Source organism: Pholcus phalangioides, unplaced genomic scaffold (genome assembly GCF_987345545.1).
Source record: "Pholcus phalangioides strain wild (caught in Gottingen) unplaced genomic scaffold, Ppha-v1.0 ptg000011l_1, whole genome shotgun sequence".
Taxonomy (NCBI): Eukaryota; Metazoa; Arthropoda; class Arachnida; order Araneae; family Pholcidae; genus Pholcus; species Pholcus phalangioides.
In genome coordinates, this window is record NW_028301604.1 from 59,305,378 (window position 1) to 59,322,858 (window position 17,481).

General features: G+C 33.3%; 1 protein-coding gene across 5 annotated transcripts in view; it reads left to right on the top strand.

Moving 5' to 3' along the window:
* The window catches only part of LOC149080636 (acid sphingomyelinase-like phosphodiesterase 3b), a 36,697-nt gene that overhangs the window by 17,294 nt on the left and 1,922 nt on the right, over positions 1-17,481 (top strand). For 3 of the 5 annotated variants that reach the window (XM_089239798.1, XM_089239797.1, XM_089239801.1), the window contains 4 exons: positions 1,178-1,434; positions 3,397-3,560; positions 7,563-7,755; positions 8,885-9,078. In XM_089239798.1, coding sequence (XP_089095924.1) covers positions 1,178-1,434; positions 3,397-3,560; positions 7,563-7,755; positions 8,885-9,078 — 808 coding nt within the window. Of the gene's footprint in view, positions 1-1,177; positions 1,435-3,396; positions 3,561-7,562; positions 7,756-8,884; positions 9,079-10,502; positions 10,877-17,481 lie in introns of those variants that run through there. The other 2 variants (XM_089239800.1, XM_089239799.1) reach the window with 1 other exon arrangement.

The window sequence follows — 17,481 nt, forward strand, 5'->3', positions numbered from 1 at the left end:
TCCTTACAGTGATATTATTTCAAATCTTATTTGGAATTGTCTTTGATCTCTTGTTTAACTCGTCTCAATACAATTACTGTAATAAATCTCTCTATGGTAATATTTTTAAAGTTATTTCGAAATCCTCCTACAATATTTTTTATATATCTCTCAAAATTGTCTTCAGTATGCATTTTTAACACTTCTATAGTTTTTATTCTTCTAAGGGCATACAGTGCCATCAGGGGCGTAGCCAGAAATTTCGTTCGGGGGGGGGACCAAAGTGACAGAACAATGGATTTGGCCATATTTTTCCCTTTTTTCGGTCATTTTCTCACATTTCGGGGGGGGGGGGGAGACCAGACCCCCAAGTCCCCCCCCCCTCGCTATGCCCTTGAGTGCCATCAGTATTTTACAGCACCCGCTCCTCTCCCAAAGAAAAGTATTCATAGAGTTGTCACTGATGCTATTTTCTCTGTAAAATTTAAAGTATGGTGCAGTAAACTTCATTACAAGGTGTGAAACATCTAAATTTTAATTTATTAAAATTTTTCTTCAGCGAGTAAATGCTCATTAGTGCATTTAATGGCACTTTTCTAATGATGCTAATTCAGAAGAAATGTCAATGACAGCATTAATTAGGTGGTAAAGGATGTTGCCTCTTCATATAATGGTAATTACTCTACAACAATATTTTTTTCCCTTGGTCCATAGAATATCATTATATCAAGATTTTACTGTATCATTCTTGAAGCTTCATGTATTTGCTCAGTGACTGAAACATCAATTAACTTTTTCTTTATTTAACCAGTCATCTGGCCTGTCTTCTCTCTTTTTTTTTTTTTTGGAAGTATGAAGCTAATAACACATGTTTTTTGATTAAACATTTTTATGAATACATTAAAACTGAGTTTGTCATATTCTTTGCTGTTTTATAAAATCATCAATAAAAAAATTAATAATTGAAGTAATTATTAATTAGTTTTTAAATTGAATAGACTGAAAATCTGCATAGCATGCTGTTCCATCATAGCTAGATGACTAGTTGAAAAATTTCTGCCCCTAGTTTGAATAGCATATAAATAAAATTTCATAAACTTGCACGTGCAACAAAGTTTGGCCCACAAACCTTTAAACAGTGTCAGTTTTACTTATAAAAATTCTACATGTGTGTGTTTCTAATAGAATTTCTTTGCAGAGATAACCTTCCACATACCCGTAATCCTGATCCAGATTGGGACACAACTTTCAAAGAATTAACTAACATCACAAATCGGCTGACCAGCATGTTTCCAGGAATTCCGATTTACCCATCGATTGGGAACCATGATACTTTTCCACCTAATATTCTCCAACCAGAGTATAGTTCGAATAATACCATCTATGAAGATTATTTGGAAAAGGGCATGTGGAAATCAATTTTACCTGACAGTTCATTGAGCACATTCAAGCATGGTAAGTTATTGTCTTTTTAAAAAATAATGTTTAAACCTTAAGTGCTTCTATAAGGATACTATCTTGATGAAAATTAAAATTTAAAGAAAATGTTGCTGCAACATTTTGAAAAACTATGTCCTGCAACTTAGCTTGGGATAGTGATTCCTTCCAATAAAGAAAATTTACACAATGCAACTAAACAAAGATTTTTATTTTTTTGTGCAGTTAAAGGTTTAACTAAATTTTATAACTCATAATATTTTTATGCAATTTAAACTCCTCTAAAATGAATAGAGAAATTTTAAACTCTCAATGTTTTTGTTTCTGTGAAAGTAATGAGCAGTTGACTGTTTATAAAATGTATATATATACAGTACTTCAATGTATGACTTAATGACCTTTTACTAGTTATACCACCTTGCAATTTTAATCGACTGCCCGGTTAGGATTTCATAATTAAATTGATAGATAACAGTGTGTATGAATTTTTTATGCTTTGCTCTCACTGCCACCTGACTGTGGATAAATTCTAAAGGAAACACTGATACCTGTGCTTTATTATGGTCTTTATCTTCATATTAGTATAGGTAAGGGATTCTCTCTCTTGATCAATGTTCTCTCTAAGCTGCATGGGTACATGACAGTTCATGATTGAAAATGCTTCAGCGCACACAGAATTTCTGCCAAACAGAAGAAACTCACTACATTATATGTAAAATCACATTGTTTTGCACACTTTCACACAGATGTCAAACTGTTGTACCCTTTAAAGAACAACAGGTCCACACGTGAAAATATCCAGAGAGTGGGCATGTTGTTCTTGGCACACTTGTACGTGATTGTTTTTTTTTTCAATTATTCAAAACACATCAAATCATGATACAGTACCACCCTTCTACGACTTTTCTTCTTGGTGTTGCAGATTCAATGTGAAGCAGTATATATACAGTGCACCGCAAAAGTTTAGACACTTGTTGAGATCACACAGTATCTCAAAACTACTGATTGCAAAACCACAAATTAATTACCACTTATTACGATGAACATGTACTTTATTTTCAAAGTAATAAAATTAGAGACTATACACTTTATAGACAACATAATTGCAAAATGAACAAAAATAGCATATGAACGATTGATGTAAAAATTTAGACAAAGCCAAATTTTCAGAAAAATCCACTTCTCATCGCTGAAAATAACTGAATACCATTTAAACCCATATGGCAAACACTTTTGAGCTCACTGTAATCTTTGTGTTTTGTGCTCAAGTTGAAACGTGAATGAAATATGCTGGTTTTCTTATAATTTTTTGAAATACTTCCGTACCTGTTTCTCTTATACATGAACAAATCATATTCATTCACACTAAGAGTCTAGACAAGCTTCTAAATTGCCATGTAGTCATTATTTGCATAGATTCCAATCTTTGGATTCTTCTGTCATCTCTTTTATCTGTAACATGTAGCCTTCCTGATTAGTTTTGGGCACTGTATATGCCATCTCCAGATAATATTCTGTAGATAGATATTTTAGAATGTTGTGAGAACTACAATTTCTGAAACAGTATACTCTTCTGATTTCAGCATCCATATTCTGTTTACTTTTTCAGAACTGCTCGCTGTAGCCTGTAGCATCTCTGATTACTTGTGCTATCTTGTTGAAACCATAAATACTGAATGGCGGTGATGTAATTAGTGACAAATTTGCATATTTTGACGACCAATCATGAAAATTCTTTGTCTAAACTTTTGAAAACACAAATTTCACTTCTTTTGGGAAAAACTTATTTTTATTATGAATTACAGCACTGTGTTTTTGACATTCAGTTGTTCAAATAATATTTTTAGAGAGAGAGAAGTACCTGAGATAATCTTCATTATTTAATAATTTGGCTTCTTTTCAATTTAAGAGCAAATTTCATAAGTGTCTAAACTTTTATGGTGCACTGCAGCTTGTAAGACAATGTTTAATTTTTTATAGGTGGATTTTATAGTGTTGCTGTGAAGAGTGGTTTGCGGTTGATCAGTTTAAATACAATACTATGGTATCAACCAAACAACTTGGTGAGCAATCTTTCAGACCCATCAGGTCAATTTGATTGGCTGCAAAAAGAGCTGAGAAATGCAGATGCTGCAAAAGATATGGTTAGTTGGACTCTTTTACTCTTTTGTAATGTATATATACAGGGTATAGTGGGTATGGCATTTTACTGATAAACCGTTGATCCTAGAGGTATACCTTCAATTAGAAAAAGTTTCCAAATAATGTGTAGTACTCAGATATGTCATTCATGTTGCAAGGGGTTGTATAGTTATCAAAATAAAAAAACTACATTTTTATACAGTCCTTGTGTGCCCAAAACCCAATTAGAAGGTTGTTGCCCGGTCTCCCATGATGCCAACTAAAAAAATTAAATGTTTATAAGTGCAATATTCACCAAGATATTCAAATTTAAAAATCTGAGGAAAGTTGGGGAAAAAACAGTGTTAAATGCAGGTAAAATGCCCTTTCCAGATGGGGGGGCCTGATGCAAAAATAATAGCGGGGCCCCTTTGCCCTGATTTTTTTTTTCTGAGAGAGGGAAATCAAAAATATTCAGAAAATGAGAATCATGAAAATTCAGAATAAATGAAAGAAATAATTTCAAAATTGGTGAAAATTCAGAAAAAAAGGAATAATTCCAGAATTGATGAAAAGTTAGCATAATTTCGTCTTTTCGCACCTATGTAGCGAGAGCATTTAACATCTGTTCAGATCGGAACACTTTAGACCATGAACTTGAAACCATCAGAGCAATTGCGATAGACAGGGGGTTCAACACCAAGATCGTTGACGAATTAAGTAGAAAATTCTTGAAACCAGCATGAGGAACCACTCTAGAAAATATTACAGAGAGACCACTCGGAGAAAGTGTAGTCATACCCTACGATCCAATACTCTCACTGAAGATCAAACCGATTCTTAAAAAGTTTAATCTAACAACCATAGATGTGCCCACTAAAAACTTTGGTTTCATGCCCCCTAAAGATGCTATACCGCAGAATAAACAATGGGGCATTTATTACATTCCATGTGGTGATTGCTCTCTTGGTTATATAGGACGGACAAGGAGACCCATAAAAGCAAGATTAAATGAACACGCTCGCTGTGTTAAGAATCAGGAATGTGAAAAATCGACCATCGCAGCTCACTGTTGGCAAGAAGGCCATAAATTCAAATTTCAAGAAGCGAGAGTTTTTCACAAAGTCAAGTCCACAGTTGATCTAGATTTCTACGAAGGCACATATATTCGGGCCTTCAAAAATATACTAGTGAACGATAATAAATCTACACCCCCGATCGCAGCACCATGGCTTAAATTCATTTCGAGCGGGAATTACAAGAAAATTCGAATGGACCAATCGGATAGCACTATTCCGCAAATGTCCAATCAGGATGCTGCATTAGTATCTCACACAGGCTCACAGCTTCATTCTGACCACGACGTTTGAAGTGAACAGACGTACTTCTTCCGCTGAGCACCCGAGCGTGAAGATTTGGTATTCAACCCAAATGGGAAACTCGGTCAGCGAAACTAGTGGTTAAATTTTTCCTCTGAAGACGGCACCCATTGGTGTTGAAATGCATTAGGACTTTTATTATTTTTTGTGTATTTGCCTTATTCGTTGGTGTCTTCTAAATATTCTTGGGCAAAGTGGATCAACTCTTCTATATTTATTATTATCATTACATTTGTAATTTTATTTTAATTAACTATAATTTTCTACTTTTCATAATAATTGATGAAAGAAATAACTTCAAAACCAATTGAAATTAATCTAATGAAAGAAATTGTCTGAGAACTAATGTAAATTCTCAGAATCGATGAATCGCAAATGAGAAAAGTGATTAACAGATAGTGATAACCATATAAATAATAACCAGCACTCGTGAAAATTCAGCATAAAGGAAAAATAATTCCAGTCCTGATGCAAATTCTGAATAAATGAAAAAAATAATTCCAGACCTGATGAAAATTCTGAATAAACCGAAAAAATTAGAAATGCTTCTAGAAGTGATGAAAATTCAAAATTCTAGAATTAGCGAAAATTCAGAACTCTAGAATTGATAAAAATTCAAAATTCTGGAATTGCTGAAAATTAAAATTTTACAAAATAAATTATCATTACTGTAAGTGTGTGCCCCCCCCCCCAAAATGCAGGCCAGGTGCAACCGCACGTGTCGCACACCCTAAGGGCACCTCTGGCTGTGGGCACCTAGTCAGAGATTACTGATGTAAACAATATTTTAACTAATTTAAATAAATCTCATTTTTTCTGAACAAATCAAATCTCAAGAAGTATTTCGATAATTTGGAATAAATTAATGCGATTATAAATTTGAAGTATCAAATCTAAAGTAAACATAGCAAAATATTTGTATTGTTATCAGAAATAAAAACTGCTGAAGAAAATTTCAGTTTTTTAAACTGCCTAAATTTTATACTCTGTATGAAACTTCAATAAAAGAATTTGTTAACACATAAAACATCAGAAGAGTTATTTTTTTACTATATATAATGCAAACAAGCGTTTTTACTTACAACCAATGCTTGTTATAACGACTCCCTTCGTTCCACAGAAAATGGTCATTACATTGAGAGGTTTTTATATCAAATATTTTCAAAAAATCATATAATCTAGACTCTCCGCATAATCTAGACTCTCCGCATAATCTAGACTCTCCGCATAATCTAGACTCTCCGCTTTTTCAGACTCTGTAAAGAATTTCCTTTCTCTTGATCAACTATGCGAAGAAGGAAACCCCAAACTCTTCTGCTTTCATAATTGAATCATGGTTTTTAATTATGGATGAACAAAGTACTCTTTGGAATATTTAATGATTCAGTTATTTTGGCTTCCGACATCAATTTCTAGTCAACTTCCGCCAAAACATTCAATTTGAGATCTATCATTTCCCCCCCCCCCCATTAGCCAGCATGCCACCAAACTCGAGGGACATCAGATTTTTGAATGTCAGGGTCTGGTCCATTCCTGACATGCCGGAAAAGTGAGGTTTGATAAGGATCATGTTATGCATTCAATGGTTTCAATGGATTTTTACAATAAAAAAATAAAAGATATTTAAGAATTTTCCGGAATTTGTGATTTAGATTACCCAGCATGTGTTGGTGTCCCTCGATGTTTCCCAGCAAGCCAGCTAATGTGGGGTGAATATGGTAAAGATAGATCACTCCATTCATTTAAGACAGCCGTGTCAGATGAATAATATTCAGAATGAAAAATAAGTTCAGTTACCTGTATATTCTTAAATTGAGAAATTAAGTAAAATTTTGTAAAAAAATTAACCATGTGCGAAGTGGGAGTGAGCCATCGTGTGAGAAAATAAAACAAAGGGTAAGCAGAGGGAGAAGCATCAACATCATCCAGTCGGCTCACGTCCTGCTCTGACTTACCCTGTTTCCAGTGAGGGCGCTACTTAACTACAGGGTATTCTATAGAAGTTACAATGCTTTATCTTTCCATCTCCAAGTATCAGAGGTCAATGTCAAACACATTCAACTACAGATTTTGTCCATTTCATTGGAAAAAAAACCTGGGAGCCTGAGCTGAGATTGGTCATTGTAATGGATTGAATCATATTTACCATCATTATATTGGATAAAAAATAACATGAAAGAAATATGAAAAAATTTGGGGCCTGTCGTAATGTTCATTATAACTAGCATCTACTGTATTAGGTTAATAAAAGAATATAACCCAATTGTAAAATTCTGTTATCTTGTTCATGCAAAATATTTCTTCTGCTTTTCCATTAATTTTTTGTTTTTACATTAAGTTCTTTTAATTTTTAAAAATTAATAAGTTTCCAATTTCATTTATGTTACTTATTTATAAATAATGCATATATATCATTATTATTATTTTACAGATTTTACAAATAATAGCTTATATGAAATAATGCTACACTTTTATTGCTTCTTGGTCTAAGTTCATCTGTGTATCTTTAATATAAAGATCTAGTGCACATACGCACACTAGAGCAATAAGTCTCATTTATGATTACTTAAAATATGGATATAAGAAGTAAGAATCATAAGATGCATTTTTAGTGTTAATAGCTCAACATACATTTCTCATTTTTAGGTTTATATCATTGGCCATGTGCCTCCAGGATTTTATAACAGAGTTTATCCAGGGCAACTTGGATATTCAACATACCATCCACAGTTTCTTACTAGCTATATGGACATAATAAAACAGTACAGTCATGTTATTGCTGGACAGTACTTTGCTCACTTACACTTGGATACTTTTCAGATATATAATTATGAATCAGGTAGTTTTGTTTCTTTTGTTTATTTAATCATATTTCACAAATTCTTGAATATACGACATTATGAAATTTTATTTTTGTGCAAGCTTTTGATAGTAAATAGAGCGTCCTATTTAAAAATATTTATGTTACAGTGGAACTTCTCAATAATGGACACCTGTGTGAAAATTTTTTTGATATAATATACAGTGATGGCTCAGGGTTAGTGAATACCTCGGCCTAAGAATTTTTCAGCTAACAAAGATTTTTTGGGAGTTTTCTGCCTCAGCTAACAAATACAGATTCGGCTGACAAACATTTTTATTGATATGGATTCACACGCAAATATGAAACAGCCACGTTATGAGTTGAATTTTAGCACCAATCATCATACGAATATCTGTCACTTTAGCCCAAATTAATTCATGTCCATCCCAGAATCTTTTTCCACGTGTACATGCACTTCTCTTTCTAAAAGTTTGCGAACTTTTGAAGAGAGATTGCATTGGAGGAAAAGAAGGCGCCTATGTTCTCAGAACATGTGTTCTTTCAGTGAAAGACTCTTAGCTTCAAACTGAACAGTATGGAGCTTTTAGGAGCTTATCTTTCCATCTGCATGTATCAGACACAGGAATGAGCTGACAAAACCACAAATGAATGGGAACATCTACGAACTCAATTAGATTATGTCGTGTAGACTGTGTCTTTTGTAGATTAAAGCTGGTGCTGGTTGTGTACATAGTGTAAAGTAAAAAAGTCTTAGGTATCTCATCTTCCTATAAATTCTCATTTACATAATTTTGAAGCTATTCATTTCAGCCTTCTGTCAGTTTTTCTTTTCTTTTTTAAAGCACTCCTTGGTGTTTTAAAAACTTATCTTAACATTTTGTGTCATTTCTGGAACTAATTGAAAGAATCTATAGAAACCTATGAAAAATCACATTTCAGCTAATGAATGTGATTCCGAAACAAATTAACTTCATTAGCTGAGGTATCACAATATAGCAAAATTGATTGAAGCCCTTTTCCATGAAATTCAAAAGTTTCCATTAAAGGGAAGTGTCTGCTAACAGAGTGTGTCCATTATGGGAGGTTTCACTATATTGTGAAAAATTATAGTTTTCCTAGCTAAAGGTTTTGATTGATTTCACAGGTCAAGGCTTAAGTTCTGGATTGATTGCCTCATCTGTAAGTCCTTGGTACAGCAATTCACCAAGAAATCGAAATGTCAGCATTCCAGTCAATCCAAGTATTAGACTGATTCAGTATAGCAAAACTGATTCACTTCCTTTAAATTATCTGCAATACTATTTGAATCTGTCCAAAGCTAATGAACTGTATTCACAGGTAATGCTATTTGGTACTTTAGTGCGATCATTAGTAATTTTTTCAGTTTATAGGCAGCGTATATCTGGTACATAAAGTTATAAATGAAATTAAAGCTATATCTTAACCTTAAGCACCAATATTAATGTGGAATGAAAAATAATTGACAGAGAAAAGATGCCAACAAAATGAAATCTTCAATTTTATACTCATTTTTGCAACAGTGTTTAAAAAACCAGACTTTGAAGGTTGGCCATAGCAAATGTATGCATGGGTTTTAATATTAAAAGGAAAATTTAAATTCTAAGAAAAGGTAGAAAAATGAACTACTTGGATAAGAAGTCAACCATAATCATGGAGAGAACAAAACATCTGAGATTAAAATAAGCTAGACGCATTGCTAGAAGACACAACAGATGAATTCATAAGTGGATACAAGCTCTTCAAAGAGAGGTGGGAATCACCTATGGTGTATATATTAATGAGGTGGGGCGCACATTTCCTCCTCTGACCTATTGCCTATGCCAATAAAACAATTTTTTTAGTGAGGGGGGGGGGGTTGATCACCTTTCCTCTATCCCAGCGGTTCTCAACCGGTGTTCCGTGGAGCCCTTGGGGCTCTGTGTGCACTTCCCAAGGGCTCCACAGCCACTCGAGAATAATAAAACATCAATAAATTTGATAAATGAACAAAAAAAAAAAGACCTAAAGGGTGTACCGCCATATAAATAATATATTAAAAAGGGCTCCTCGAGTTAAGCAGGACTTCGCCATAGAAATTATTAAAACTGAAAAGGGCTCCACAAGTAAGAAAAGGTTGAGAACCGCATTCTAAACTGGTATGGCTAAGATGTTACAATAAGGTGTTTCCAAACAAAATGAAGCAATGAGATCTGAAAAATGGCTGGAATTGATTGGGTAACAAAAGCATCAAATAAAAAACAAATGAAAACGTTTAGAGGAGATGCACATCCCACAGTGCTGAGAATAGTTGAGTATTATTAAAGTATAAAATAGTATTGTATGCTATTGATTTTTAAAAAATAGTGGCAGCATGTATTTTATATTCTAAACTGTAAACATTGGCACCAATGCCAAGATATTAGCTTTCATAGCCAGTAACATTAGTCAGTTGTTTCTTGGCTAAGAAGATTTCAGACAATGCATTTTCAGCTGTGTTAGTTGATTGGATTACCCTCTGTCTGGTGTCCATATGGGGCTTTTAGCTGAGATAAATAAAACATCAAAAGTTTGAATCTATTTATTTTTGATAATTTGTCTACTTTCTTATAAATATTAAATTTTTTTTCTAGTGTGTTGGTGGTGGAAGTAAAAAAAATTCTGATCATTTATTTTGGCAGATCATTTACAAAGGCAAACTGTTTTCAAGGCTTAAAAAATACTCTAGGCTCCAATTAATCATGATGACATTTCTTTTTGTATAGGGAATAAGTGTGGAGCCTGAATATGACTTACTATATTCTTTTACTGAAGTGTATGCTGTTCCAGATTTATCCTCCAATTCTTTAGTAAATGTTTATGAAAGACTGAAGTCTTCATCTACCCTGTTTTCTACTTTCTACAAGTTTTTGACATCAGCAATGGAGTCAGTCCCCTGTGACAAATCTTGTAAATTAGCACAAATATGTAGTATGTCTTATACTAACTCAGTACATTATAATGTGTGTATGACAAATACTTCTATTGATGTTATTTGAAATGCTGGTGAATATGGTTCAAATGTGCAAGGCAAAATATATTAACAAATCAAGATTTCTTTTTCTTACTAACTTCAAAAATGAGATTAAAAATATGAACAGCCAACTGTTTCATGATTTTTTTCTTACACTTTCACACTGACAAGTCAATGCGTAAGACCTACCCCACATGATATGATATGAGCCCTCATGTTTTTAATAGAGCCTTCACTCCAGCATGTATAGATATAATGAAATCGGGTACTTCAATCTAAGATAGATTGAAGACATCTTGCAAGAAATCCAAGTACAAAGAAAAGATGTATATTCAACTAACTTGCAAGTGCATATTCAACTGCATACCATTTCTGATGTATCTTCAGAAATAAAAGTTACCAAAGAGTTGAGCTTTTGTTCCAATGCCCACTTTGATGTGGAGGCATTTCAACAGATTCAGCTATAAGCTACCACTACTAAACGACACATGCACCTTGTCCATATTCCTCTGCAGAACTTCTAACGAATTGGTACATGTTGGAGCATACGTGTCGTGAACCTAATGTGAAGTTTGTTTCTGTGTAATGCTTGTTATGAGTAGTGCTGCCACCTACTATAAATTCTTAATTCTTCTAATTAAGAGTGAAGTGTAATGATTGAATAATTGTACTGTTGTAGGCCTGTTATACTCTTTGTGGTGAGACTTTTCAATGGATAGATCAGCTCGCATTTGTATCTCAAAGTTGGGAACCACAGAAAACCAACTTCAGCTGACCACCACTGTGGCGATGGTAGAGTTCGAACCCCGGTCTTCATGATGCGAGTCCAAATAATATGACCACTCGACCACCACAGTGGCTCAGCTGTAGGCCATAATCTATTTAATTTACTATCTGTATAAGATAAGAAAAAGGAATGTTTATGAAATGAAATTGATTATTTACTTTGTAATAAAATACTTCAGTTTTGTAAGGGGATATGTGATTTGTCATATCTTTCAAAGTTACAAGAATTAAGTTACAAGCTTAATCAGAAATGTAACCGAAACTAACAATGTGCACATATTTTTCCACAGCAAAATAAATTTTATATTTAATATGTCTTTTTTTAAAACTTTCTTAGTTTCTAACTTCTTAAACTGAACTGTTTCAGTAAAAAAAATTGAGAAAACCCCTACATATTGAGAACCTATTAATAAAAAATTATAATCCTTTTCATGTTGCTCAAATCATCAGGGCCACAACTCTGGGAGGGTGGGGGGGGGGGATCTGGTCAACACCATCTATAGCAGAAGACCTCCAAGCAAAGCTCGTGACATCACTGAAGTAGGTCATTTCACCTATAGCCATTGGATGTAGCAGGCCGACGCAGGTGCCAACTTTTACCATTTATTGTAGTATATCCAATGGCTATAGATGAGATGACCACCTTCAGTGATGTCACAAGCTTCGTGCGGAGGCCTTCTGCTATTGATGTTGTTAGTCTGGTGCCCTGGATGCTGAATCAGAAAAGGAGCTGAGTTTACTGCTTTTTTGTTCAAAATTATAGCGGGGGCACCGAAACTGATATCTGCCTTGTGTGGCAGTAAATTTTCATTTCTAGTTCCGCCTTGGCTTAAATAATGAAAAATAATCGATAGTCTTGCTTCATTACTCACAATTACTTACCCTAAATTTTATTTAAATAAGATTAGTTTGACTATTGAGTAAATCATTTGTTAAAATATAATTTTAAGATTTAATTGTTAGAAACAAATTGAGTGGCATTTATTAGATTTGTGAACAGCAAAAAATATCCTCTATAGAATGATGAAGTAAACTTCTGGGTGTATTTTCTGTTGCGTAATGTCACATTCTTCCTACTGTTTATGCTAAGTTAATTTTTGATTGGAATCTTACTCCCTGTCCTCTATTATGTGCAGTTGGACTCACTTATAATAAGGAGTTCATTTTCTGCAAAAATGCTTATTAAATCCAGTCACTTTTTCACCTTTTTCTAGCAATTATATAATTTCATCTTTGACAATTGAAAATTTGCTTTTAGATATCCCCCCCCCCCAAAAAAAAAATAAAGAATGCAACACATAGGAAAGAAGAAATTCCGGTGATAATCGTCACACTCAAACTCACAGAGTGTGTATTTGAAGTGAAGCCAGGGATCTATTAGCCATTTTTTTAAATTATGATTGCATAGTCAGTTTTTCTCATCCTCATTTACCATTCTCATTCTTCCTTTCCAGACGAAGCATTAATGTTCCTGCACATTCACAACCTTATGGGTTGATAGGCTTTTTGGTGAATTATTTGATTGACATTTGACCCTCATCAAGTGTGTTATTTTCATATTATGAGATAGGCAAAAGAAACTTGAACAGTATTTTTGGTTCTTTTTGCATTCACTTTTTATTCTCTAACTTTTGTATTTCTTTTTTAAAGTTTTCCTTTCAAATCGCTCATTAAGTCCAAGGTGCCGTGAAAACGTGCTCGCTTAAAAGCAACAGAATTACCATACATTTAGTATTGTACCAAATCAAGTGATTTTCACTCATTAAATCCAGACCCTTACTAAAAGCAGGCTCATTATAAGTTGGTCTATTATAAAGGAAGTTTGGTATCATTTTATTTATTTGCTACCCTTACAGAGCCCTCTTAGTAAATTTTGTTGAATTAGAGCATTGCAGACATAAAGACTTTGCATTTAAGACATAAAGAGGTTCTTTTAAAAGATGAGGCTTTTCATAATTTTGTCATGCCATGGTAATTTTATGCAAATGACAATTAGGTTTAAAGAAAATTCTAGATTTCAATTCTTTCATGCTCTCAATTAAAGTTAAGACCAACATTCCCTCTAAGCTGCATTCATGGCTGAAAATGCTTCAATGCATAAGAAATTCACTATAATGGTATGTAGAAGCTTCATTCCAGGCAGATGTCAAATTCTTGCGTGCAGTGTAGCAACAGGTCTGTGCAGTTTAAAAAAGTTAGAGAACATGTTTCTTCACACCCAGACCTGTCTAATGAGCAGTTAGTGCTTTCAACCTCTATACTGAAAGGCAACTATAAACTTCATAATCTATATTTCTATTTTGTTTGAATTTCATACAAGTTAATACACTTGTTTGTGTACATTGAACCAAATTGGTTTGTTTGCTTACTTTCCGGTTGAGTCTTCCAGCTATTTATGACTTGTCAAGTACATATCATCACTATAAAGTTTACATATTCATTGCAATTTGAATAAGCAGCTGATACAATCTCAGTCGCATATTCAAATTTTACTAAAAAATTTACTCTCTGAAAATGAAGGTTTCAGATCATGCTGCTCTTTACTAAATACTTTGGACCATACATCAACAGTTAATTTTTTTTTAAACAACTTTAAAAATTTAAGAATTTCAATCATTTATAAGCACATGTCAACACATATCATTAAAAATTAGTGAAATTCTGAAAGATGGCAACTTGTCCATTCTGTAAAATTGCAGCAATCTGCACAAGTGACTACTCAAATAGAGGTATTACAATTTTAACAGCTGAAAAAATGTAAACATTTTAATCAGAGAAATATAAGTTTTTTAATACATCGCCAACAATAAAAGGTCTCCTTTCAGTGTAATTTATTTGAAATCCATTAGAGGGAACAGTTTAAGCAAACATTTTTATCCACAACATCAAGAATTTTTGTTTTTCCAACATGTTTCTAGGGGTTGATCCTTGATTTTAAAAAATAGACTTCCTATAGCATTCATTGCTTCTGTAGAGGCAATTTGTCGTATCAGATTCCTCATTTTCACCATGTGATTATTTTACAGAAAAGGAAAAAGTCAATGAATAGCTTTCCTCTTATTTTTCATTTGCAATAATTTTTTTTCCTTAAAATTTCTATATCCCTGTTTTATGGCCTCTTTATTTTATAACTTGTCATTTGCTTCACATAAAAGATTTTTTTTTAATGAGAAGAAAATCAAGTTTCACAAGAATATTATTCAACTCACAGATGCTGAAAATGTAATCTTAAAAAAACATATTTTTTTATCTTTATACTCTGATTTGTACAAAAATGGCTGCAGACTAGCTGGCTAATAACTACCTGCAAAAGTGAGTGTAGAATGGAGGTAGTTGTCTGTGGAATCAGGCATGGTAGCCCAGGTTGATAAGATAGTTGCCTAAAAGTACCAAAGGATGTTTAGAGGTGTCGCAAGTTCGATACCCGGTTCGTCCTTGTCAGAAACGTTCCTGACACGGGTACAACAGAAATGGTGACATGACCACAAAAAAGATTGCTACCACAGTGAGTCCCATACTGAGGGGTTAGTGCACTGCCTCTTGGTGAGTATAAAAAAGGCTGCCATTTGAAATTGGCAATAAATTGTAGATCCCGGTGTAATTGGCCCTTGTGTGCAGAAAATGATGGTGAAACAAAAATTATCAAATGTCTGTGGAATCTATTACTTGTTCTGAGTAAAGCTGGCTGCAAAAGGGGAAGTGCCTGTCTATGAAGTTTCTGCTGTACCTGTGAATGCATTTTGTAAGCATTAAATAACCTATTCATTTTGCAATGCAATCCTAATTAATATACAGGATACATAGGTAACAGGGCGTATGGCATTTTACTGGCAAACCATTGATCCTAGAGGCATAATTCCAATTAGAAAAAGTATCCAAATAATGTGGAGTACTCAGATATGTCATTCATGTTTCAAGGGTTTGAATACTTATTAAAATAAAAAAATTAAGTTTTTTACAGTTTCCGTGTGCCCAAAAACCCAATTAGAAAGTTGTTGCCAACAAAAAAACTTCACTTTTCTGAATTCATTATTCACTAGGATATTCAAATTTTAAAAATGAAGGGAAGCTGGGGAAAAGCAGCATTTAATTCGGGCAAATCATTTTAATGCTGTTTTTCAAATGCTATGCATTTAATGCTGCTTTTTCTTAACTTTTTCCTCTATTTTTCGAATTCGTATACCTCAACAAATAATGCACTTGGAAATGTGTAATATTTTTGTTTACAACAGGATAGGCAGGGCAGCAACTTCCTAATTTGGTTTTTGGGCACACGGGGACTATATAAAAAGTTAATTTTTTTTATTTTAATAACTATACAAACCCTTGAAACATTAATGAATACTACACATAATTTGGATACTTTTTCTAATTGGAAGTATGCCACTAGGATCAACAGTTTGCCAGTAAAATGCCATACGCCCAGTTACCATGCACATTTACAATTGCATTATGCACCCTGTATGTTCAGTCTCAACATGCAAAATGATGGAACAATTTACATTACTTAAAAATTTTTAATAATAATCAAGTCTCAATTTAAAATTAGCTTAATCTCAAAAGCCACCTGTGAAAGTAAAAAAAACAAGCAAAGCAAATCTGGTATGAGAACTTATTTCAATTAGCAGGGCCGCAACTAGGGGGGAGCAGGCGGGTCTCGTTCCCCGGGTGCTGGACCCGAGGGGGCGTGAATTTCATTCTGAAACCTCTCTTTCAGCATTACAAGGGGGCATCAAAATGTGCGCTTGCCCCGGGTGACCAGTTCAGTATTAAATTTTGTTTCTTTTAAAAAAATTCTAGATTCAATTCCATTTTGGAAGATAATTCCAATCCTGTACACTTGCTGTGAAGGGAAATAAAAATTATTCTGTTGAGATAGAGGGAGAGAGAGAAAATGAATATATTCAGTTATTTGTATAAAATATTTTTGGAAACAGATGGAGTCATAATGACATTCTGCTCATATTATGAAATAGTACAATACATGAGTAGGGATGTTCCACTCCAGCATATAAACAGCTGTTTCATGAAAATTCATATTTCTTCATACAAAGCCCTTCACATTATATTTTAATCAATGGTGTACAACATGCATACACACTGTGCATAATAGTTTTAGAAATTAATCTTATGGTCAATGGGACTCGTGGTACACAATTTTATTTGCTTACATTTTTCAAATCCCTAGGTTTTCATGAACTAATTTTTTTTAATCTCTTCTAAATTGTTTTTCACATTGCCAAGTTTAAACTCAACCTACCAATATTGGTGTATTTACCACCTTCAAAAAATTTCATAGTTCATCTATTTGTGTTTTCTATTTCCTTTCAGTACCTTCATAAAATCATGTAATTATCAATCATTTTTACCCACTTGTTCTTATGGTAAAAGAGTGAACTAATGATAGCTGATGAATTAAGTTTGATCATTTTCAACATCTATTTCAAAAAAAAAAGAAAAAAAAGCTTAAATGATATTCTCAGGTTGTAAAAAAATATTCAATTCTTAAAAATATATATTAAGCTTCCTCTATCTTAAACAAAATGGCATAGTAAACTAATTTTATGGATTTTATATTTTCAGTAAAAACATTCAAGAAATACTTTGGTTGTGTGAAATACATTTCCATTGATGTGTTTGCTTAACAAACACATCGAACACAATAAGAGAAATTGTTTTCTATAATAAATAAAATAATTGTTATTGTTGCTTTGAGGCTTTCATCTTTTAACACAAAAATATTCATCTATATAAGTAACCATTTTTGAGATAATGTTTGGTTTTAAAAAAAATTGTTTTTTTTTCGTGCTATCAGTCAGAAATTGTGAGAGCCACCGCATCTGTCAAGGAGTTATCAGTGGTTAATAAAACAAGTCCTTGGAAATTTGGTCTGTTGGTATTATTTTTGCTGTAAGAAGCAACATCTGCTTTAATGAGTTTGTTGC